Source organism: Brassica oleracea, chromosome C3 (assembly GCF_000695525.1).
Source record: "Brassica oleracea var. oleracea cultivar TO1000 chromosome C3, BOL, whole genome shotgun sequence".
In the NCBI taxonomy this organism is placed as follows: domain Eukaryota; kingdom Viridiplantae; phylum Streptophyta; class Magnoliopsida; order Brassicales; family Brassicaceae; genus Brassica; species Brassica oleracea.
This window is the reverse complement of record NC_027750.1, coordinates 52146247-52155508: the sequence shown is the minus strand read 5'-3', so window position 1 is coordinate 52155508 and position 9262 is coordinate 52146247. Positions and strand designations below refer to the sequence as shown.

The following is a 9262-nucleotide window of genomic DNA, read 5'->3' as shown; positions in this document are numbered from 1 at the left end:
AGGTGGAAGGGATGAATCACCTCCTCTAAAGTCTGTTGCTTTGAACTCGTGCCCTTCCCGCATTCGACGAACTAAGTTATCTATTTGGGGATCGATTACTTCTTTCTTCCACTTTGGATCCCCACCTTCATCTGGGATTGAATACGTAACAATAACCTCAAACAAAGAACACAAACATTCATAAGTACACAAAGTTTGAGCGTCTTAACTTCTGTTTTGCAAATAAGATAGACAACAGCATTGTACCTCAGTTTGGGTTTCCACCAGAAGTATGTCTTCAAAATTCAGAAGTGCATTTGTTGAGTCGCATCCTTCTGGTTCTTGCAAGAAAGAAGTGGTTTTATTAGGTTTGGGAATTTTCTCAAGCAATGAGGGGATAGATTTAAAAGTAAAAAGTTGCAGCGCCAGAGGGAACCCATAACACGCTGTTGACTGCTGTTTCAAACGAAGGCGCATGACCGAAAGGGATTTATCCATTTTAGAAGGATCAGAAGGTTGAGGTGGTGTCAATCTAGACAGAGTGCTGATGAATGCCTCTCTCCCCCATGGATATTGAAGAAATGATCTGGTGTCTTTCAGCATCTCGACTTAAGCAGGCGTCACACGAAGAAGTTTATGACCACAAACCAGGAGCCCATCTACAAGCGCAATGAGAGCTAGTGGCAACCGCTTCCACTCAGGAAGACTAGGCTGTTCAAGCATACGAAGAACATCTGGTACAGTAACGTCTTCATCTTCAGTTTCAAACAACTTTTTCCACATACGTCCAGGTGTGGCATCGATAGATTCTGACCCGTTTCCAAATTTTTCCCTTTAAGGCTCGCATTTCAGCCTCGTGATGTCTCCGAACTCACGCAGAGAAAAGCGTAGTGGCTTGTCTACAAACAAGAACCAGAGCTCATATAGGCGCATCGTAACCAGCTGACGGCTGAGGAGAGAATGTACAAGTTTCGCAGAGTTTGAGCAGCGCGATACAGGTAAGTGGAACAGAGCTCCAAACTGACTTCCTAGCAGACAATTCATTTCAGGGGAGCCTCTTAGCAACTTCACTAACGATCCAATGATACTCGCCTTTGAATAGATGTTCAGTCGAGGTTTGCCAGGATAGCAATTACGTGCGAACAGTCTTTCCGGGAAAGTCGGCGTGGTGACAATAAATTCCGGCTCGGTGGATGCAGCTTCGTCTTGTTCAGTGGATGCAGCTTCTTCTTGGTCGGTGGATGCAGGTTCCTCTAGTTCGGACTCCGTGCTAGATACTGAAATACAATGAGCAAATCCAGACATTTACCCAACACTTTATTTTTAAAAACTTTTTCCAAAGAATTTCACAGCGAAGCTTAGCGAAAGGAGATACCTGCATAACGAGACGCAGTTTTGCCTAGTCGGGGAATTTTCTTGGGATTTGCTTCTCTATCACTGGCGCATTGACTACGAGTCACCCTCCTCGAGGGCGTTACGCTGGAGGGGGATACCATGCCGATCTGGGTACAGTCGAGAGTGGTTCTTATGTGGGATTCTTCTTATGTTTGGTTCTCAATTGCAGCTGTTTAGAGGTGGTTCTGGTATATTTTGATATAAGGGATGTTTTTGTTTTTCTAATTTCCTTCTTTTTTAATTCTTTCATTAGGTCTTTTTTTATTTTTAAATAAAAAATCAAGAGGTGACACGGTCGTAATATCAAGAACCACGCGCGCCCTCTGTCGACATTTCACAAGTCTGGAAAAGGCGATTCGTCCAATTTGCTAATTTAAACTTGAGGTCGCCCAACTCCCTAATATCAAACTTGCAATTTGCCCAATTTGCCAATTTTTCCTCTGTTTTTTTGTTTGGTCATAATGGTTAAATAGTACTTTCACTATCCCTTTAGGTTGGCTTTACATTTGACTGAAAGTAGGGTACACTTTTAGGTTTGACTTGAATATTTAGGTTGTTTTTAGCAAATGTTCCAGAAAAATGATTTGTTTTTTAAAAAGTGCATGAGCATGGCTGCATATCAGAAAAAGCTTTTCTGAAAATTTTACTGAAACTTTGAACATAAATAAAAGTAGAGTATTCATTCCATTGCCACCAAACATTTGCGGAGACCTGTCTCATATCTTCTGCCACCCAACCCTTGAATGGTTAGGAGATGTAAGGGGATTTGTTTGACGATGTATTTGATCAGTCTTGTTGCGGTTGTTGGCTGATTACCATGACAACGTGCATTCCGAGCTGAAAGAAATAACGAACTAGAAACCCATAGACTCTGTCATGGGTTTTATCCGAGATGTAGTCTACGAAGGTGTGTCAGTCAGTTGAGTAGTTGATTTAAAGCAACTTCTTTGTGAGCTGTTTCCATATCTCTGCAGAGTATTTTCACCGAAAAATAAGTGGTCTCGGCTTTGGAGTGGGTGGTCGCAAAGCGGACAAGAGGCTGTGACTCATGTATTCCAAGTTATCAATCTATTCATCAGTGCTAACCAAGTGCAGAATAAATATTTAGGTACCATGACTGAACCAGATTCATGGTCTCCAGTTGACCTTGGTTTATCATGTCTGATATGGCTCCATGTATCTCGTGTACGGGAAGTATTTTTTATAGACATCCCTCTTTCTCTTCCAATAGAAGACTTCCTCTATTTCACATTCTCTTTTTCTTCAGAGTGTGTAAATGCACCTCTATCTCAGATTGAAATTCGGAGCGATGTCTCCGTCTACATCGTTTGTCCCAAGCTTCTGAAATGGTGGCATTCTCTTTCCAATTCCTAGATCAATGATCCCCTTATGACCTCTATTTTTCGCCACATCCATGATCCAGAGGTTGTATTTTGCTGTGTAGACAAGAAATACTTCCCTTTCAGAAAGTTTGCGTGGATCGTATCTCTTTTATCCACAAAGATGGGTGTTTTGATCCTGTACGCCAAAGTAGTTTCAGACAACATACTTTATTTGCTTCAGTCAAGTTCCGCAGCCCCAAACCGCCCTCATGCAGCTTCATCAAGTAGCTTGGACAGGAGGAGTACAGGACATCCATAGATAACAAATAACAAACCAAAGCAGGCAATAACGATTAAAACAAATTAAGAAAAGTTAAACCATAGAAGATGTAAGATCTTATGCTAATGCACTCTAACCTGGATGATGAAGTCCAAGATCTCCATGACAGTTAGAAAGAAAAATGCAAATAACCTTCGAAAGCATAGTTTATGATGTGCTTTCTTGGTGGAAAGTATCCAATTCTTTCACAAATTGCTCGAGATGTATTCGCTATGCAAGTTTCATCAGTTGCATCTGAAAGTGCATTCAGCACTCAGGTGGCAGGATAATAGAACTATATAGGAGTTGTTTGACTCACTACATGGTGGAGGTTTTGATGTGTACAGAGCAGTGGCTGAAACATGACCTTAAACTAGAATCACAGATTCTAATAAATGCTCAAATACTTGCAGAAGTTGAAGCAGAGGATAAGCTTCAGAGAAGTTTGTATATTTACTATTTTGTGTTTTGTTTTCTCTTGTTGTATAAGTCAACGACTTTTTTTATTGTTTTAATAAAATATTGTAGAATATGAACCTGCAACACGTTAGGATGAATAGAAGAACAAATCAAATTATTGTTCGGCTTTGAAGGTATTACAAAAGTTACATGAATTCACTTGTGCTTATTGTTCAGTTTTATAACTTGACAAATCTGGTTTTTTTTAGTTACTTACAGTGTGAAGGATACAAGGAAGCCTTTAATTTGGTTTGTATCATCATCTATGTTTGGAAGTAGAAACTCTTTTAGTTTGTTTCGGTTTGTTTGCTTAATCTAGAAACTTTTGTTGATGTTTTCACTATGTTTTTGGACGGACTATTGTTGTTTTGTTCTCATTTCATGTGTTTTAGACTATTTATATTATCAGGAATGATTTAAAGACAAAACAGAACATGCATTTCAAATTATTATTTTTTATGTTTGGAGGTCGGATATATCCGAAATTATCTGAACCCGAAGTGAAAATAATTGAACTCGGCCCAAAATTAGAAAATAACCGAACTGATTTTATACTCTATACCGAAATACCCGAATATCGAAAATATCCGATCCGAACCCGAACGGGGTACCGAACCCCCACCCCTATTATACAACTTTTATAAGGAAACGAACAAGAAAAACTCAAATCTCTCAAGACTCACATGATCAATATGAGCTAAAACGTAAACAAGCAAAAACAGGCCCAGTGGGGGTAGTATCAGAGTTTTCCTCCGGAACGTTTTCAAGGAGCTAAATATTTCCTTAAAAAGTCTTTTATAGCAGCAGCTGCTCTTTGTCGGTGACCTACGCGCGATCAGTGAAGTAAACGAGATTTCTCTCTGTCACTGACTTTGAAAATTAAACAGAATAAATATTCAAATTCGGTGGAAACAACAAGGAGATCCAAAAGTCTGGTAATTTTAAGGCCGTAAACCCACTAGTAGCTGTGGGGAGTAAGCAAGTAGCCAAGTATTATGATTACCATTAATAAGCTTCACCACTTGTTCTGAGACTTTTGGATTTACGAATGGGTGAATGGTCGATCTATGAACTCTAGGGTTCTTCGAGACCTGTTCTTGGATCGATCAAAAGTTTATTTCAATAGCTTCTTGAGACCAACTTCCTGAGAGACCAATTTAATCGAGTCGCACAAGGTAATTTAAAAGCCAAAAAGCTCTAAGTTTATTATCAAATGTAAATCTTCCAAAGAAAGCTCATTATATGTTTATATAACCCCTTCCTCATGACAATACCATTAGGAAAAGGATCGTATAAACATAATCTAATAAGGAAAAGAAACAAGAAACACCGACATAATGAAAAGGAAATAACTAAAACCAAAACGATTTGAATCTTGTAACTTCGGTTATGTTGGCGCCAAAGGTAACGATGTTGCTGCATCAAATTGTGATGGTATTTTTTTTTCATAAATGGTTTTCTTCTCTTTTTATTTCATTTTTTGGGATTGATACTCTATTCCAAGTAACAATAAAACAAACTATTAAAATACAAACTGATATTTTTCATCGAGATTCAGTTGAAATAGTGATGGTCTTTTTTTACCCTGACGTGGTGATGGTTACTTTGTTTCTGAATAGGCTTCTTCCCCTTTTTATATACATACGTGATCGACTTCTAAGAAAGTGAATTGTTCTGTACATTTACCTTCATGCAACAACTTTATGTCATCTACATCCTTTTGGAATGTTCATCTTGATTTGGTTGAGGTTGCAATCAAGTTTTATGATGAGAAAGTGGATGAGAGATCTTTTGTACTCATTGTTGATGATGATTTTAAGTCTTAACAAGCTGTTTTACGAAGAAGAAAAAACGACTTGATGTCATTTGATTCCTTCAGCATCTATATTGATGTTGGCCCAAAAATAATATTCCATGTGATTACTAGATCTTCTTTGAGATAGTGCAACATGAGTCAAGTCTCTTCTTATTCAAGATGCATCTATTTAAGTTTTTATTCTTTATTGTATTTTTTATCAAGAAATTGTTGTAATGTATATTTGGGCGATGAAACATATATATTTATTATGGCTTATCAATTGGAGATGATAACAAGCCAGCGCAATTTTGTTGCTATGATTTAAAGTTCAAAGATTCATTTGATAGTTGGCCTAAAAACATAAATATTCAAGACTATGATTTCAAGAATTCTATATTTTGGTTTATGATTTAGTTGTATTTTCAATATTATTTTGTAATATTTTCAAGTAATATGAAACTTTAAATATCAAATTTAGAGTTTAAAATGTTTATTTTCAGTTATTAATTGTTTATTTTAGTTATTTTACAAAATGTTAGATAAATATGATGAATTTCAACTAAAATTTAATAGAGTTTGGGTACCAAAATTTTCAAATACATATTTGGGTCCAAATGTTTTGGATTTGAAAGATTCAGACTCCAAAAAAACAACCCAAAAATCAAATGTTTATGCCTAGCTCTTCGTAGCAATGTATGCCAAGCCTAAAAACAAGTCTAAAACGAACTCATTGACAAATGTAAAAAACAATATTTTTTTTTTGTTTTTCTTTTTGACAAAACAAAAACATGTTAAGTTTATTTTTTACGCGGACTGTAGCCTAATAATGACAACTATACATCTTACGTGTCTATGCATCAACACTAGAACAACACATCTTGCGTACCCGGTACCAATACTGACGTAGCGGAAGCTTTATAAGATAGAACTAGAGATCCATTGATTCTGAGAATACCCAGAAAACTAGAATAATACAACGATCTTATTTAGTTTAAGAATACCTAAGAATCGATGTCTTTTTTAATTCGCTGAGATCACCAATGATCTACCGAAAACAAAGAATAAAGAGAAAACTCTTAACTTTTATTAATCAAATTATAAACTGAATACAAACTTAAGCCTAGACGGCTATATATAAAAACACCATAAAACCCTAAAATAATAAAGATAATTATCTAAATAATTAATAAACAAAATAATAAATATTTGGAAATATTCCAAATATTTATCTCCATCAAATAGTCATATCTGCTTTCTCTCAATATTCAGATCTTCTTTCTCCACCTCCACTCTCAGCATCTGCCTGGGTAAGAATCTCAAATTCTTAAACTCTGAAAAGGTATGAAGATTCTTCTCAAGAACTAGTTTCCCATGGATTTCCGAGCAAGGGACATCCAACACTCTGAACATTGCAGCATGATATTTTACAGAGTTGCAAGTGGTGAAAAATATGATGATCTTTTCGCTTGGGTGCTTCTTCAGAAAGCCAACCAAAGCAGGAAGTTTGTCCAGGATTGGCACTTCATAGTAGCATTGCTCAATCGCGGGATGTTACTCTCTCTTCTTTTTCTTGGTCTGATCGTCATTGGGCTTCTTCCCAACCTGCCAGGGAAGGCACAAAAGTTGTCTCAAAACCCAAGAGTCTTCAACTTGGGCATTGATCTTGTTCTCGTTGGAAGTCTTTGGCCTGAAGGCAGCTAAGGTCATGTAGCCTTTTATATTGAGTCTCTTGAGTGTGTTAAGAAAAATCTTGTCGCCACTCATAACCATCACGTTGCAAGGAGGACGGTTCTCATGACGTCTCCAAAACGCCTTTATCTCGTTTATGATTGCATTGTCAGCAGCATCTTTTAGTTCTTCTACATTTGCATCATACATTCCCAAGTCCATACGCAATCGCACAGTGGACCAAGTGACTCGAGTCATTGATAAGACTATACGCAATCAGATTACCTCATTGAGCTATAGAGCAGACCACATGCTTGCCGGCTTGATGCGTCGTTGGTTCGAAGTCTCAGCATAATGCATAGGAGTTTACATTCATTCTTTTTAGCTTTGTAAATTTTCATCTATAGGTTCTTGTGTAAAGCTTTATTTTTTCTACAATGATCAATAAATTTCACATGTCATAAGAAAACAATATTTTTATTTCGTTTGATTTTGTTGTTTATTTGCTAATGGTTATATGCAAAAGTCTTTATCAAAGCATATTTTATGATGTAAAAGTCTCCCTTCACACACCCATAAAAAATCTATTATGAACTTTCAAATTTTGTTTGCCCAAAACTTGATCAAGTTTCCATGCATGCATAAATGGAAAGCATAAACACAAACCTAATTACAAAAAAAAAATCCAAAATTGTTTTATGGATAATAATTCGAAAATTAAATAACTCTAAACTTAGTTATTTAATAAAAATTAGTGGCATAAAATGATTAATAAAAATTGGTTGCATATGTATGTTTAGTAATGTAGCTGGGATAATTACATAGTGATTCATAAGAAAAAATTATCTAAAAACAACACAACAAATATGTTTAATGTATACATTATAAAATGCATTTTACAACTGAAATCATTATATTTTTATCGCTATATCAAACATCTATTTTTAATAAAACAAAGTAAATAATCATTTATTATATCATTAACATACTTATACAAGATTGTTTTTATAATATTCAGTGAAGAAAAACGTTTTCGGCACCTGCAAATCCAACATGAATGATCAAATTGTCTTAATATGTTTACCAAAAAAATGTTATAACAGAAAAAAAAAACATTTAATGGAACCAAATGAACAATAGCGATTTGAATAAATATGAAAAGTTAAACCATCAATTGTAGAACATGTCAGATCCAACGCTAATTAATCCAATGCACTCTAACTAGGATGATGATGAAATCAAAAATCTCAATGATTAGTTGAAAAATTCAAGTAGCCTTAAAAAGCATATTTATGGCTTTTGATAAGGGAACGAATAAGAAATTCTCAATCTCTCAAAAGAAAATATGGACTAAAACGTAAACTAGCAAAAATAGGTTCAATGGGTCGAATCAGAGTTTTCCTAAGTAGACAACGTTTCCGACGAGGTGAATAATCTCATATGCTCTTAATGAGTCAAAAAATATTGTACCATACTCATACTAATTCTAACATACTCCTCATTTATTTCATACTCTTCAAAAACGTGGTGAATGCCCAAATTACATTTTTTGGTTAAACTAATCAAAATCATTCTCTTTCCTATTCTATCTTCTTCATTTCTCTCTCCGTATTCTACAACTCAGATTTGTTCAAGTTCCATTTAATTTGGCATTCATTTATTCCGTTAATTCATCCGTGAACAATAGCGATTTGAATAAATACTAAAAGTTAAATCATCAATTGCAGAACATGTAAGATCCTAACGCTAATTAATCCAATGCATTCTAACTAGTTTGTTGAAATCAATAAGGGAATGAAAGATTCCCATAGCCTTAAAAAGCATAGTTATAGTTTTTGATAAGGGAAATAAGTAATTCTCGATCCCTCAAACTCGCATGAAAATATGGGCTAAAACGTAAACTATCAAAATAGGCCCAATGGATCGAATAAGAGCTTTCCTAAGTAGTCGATGCCTATTCAACGAGCTAAATATTTCCTTAAAAAGTCTTTTATAGCCGCTCTTTGTCGGTGACTGACGCGCTTCTATATTATTAAAAAAATATTAGTAAAAAAGAAGTAACGATTTGAAAATGTTCTTATTTCATTAATTAAACTTCTTATTTTTTCTTGTCTTTTTCAGTTGCATTTATAAAATATCTTAAAACGAATAAAACTGCCTAATTTATTATTTGTCTTTTCAGTTACATTAATTAAATATGCTTAAATGAATTTAAACTTCCTATTTTATTGCTCGTCTTTTTCAGTTACAATAATGAAATATCCTTAAATAAATTTAGACATAATGTCATTTAATCAACAAAAAAACTCATGAGTTATCCTT

At 35.1% G+C, this 9262-nt stretch overlaps 1 protein-coding gene across 1 annotated transcript; it reads right to left on the bottom strand.

Moving 5' to 3' along the window:
* Window positions 1-735: 735 nt before the first annotated feature.
* LOC106334166 lies at window positions 736-1535 on the bottom strand. Its single transcript, XM_013772494.1, has 2 exons — window positions 1355-1535; window positions 736-1256 (listed from the first exon to the last, which is right to left on the bottom strand). Exons 1-2 carry the CDS (start codon window positions 1473-1475, stop codon window positions 814-816), a joined length of 564 nt encoding a protein of 187 aa, XP_013627948.1. The 5' UTR covers window positions 1476-1535; the 3' UTR covers window positions 736-813.
* Window positions 1536-9262: the final 7727 nt, after the last annotated feature.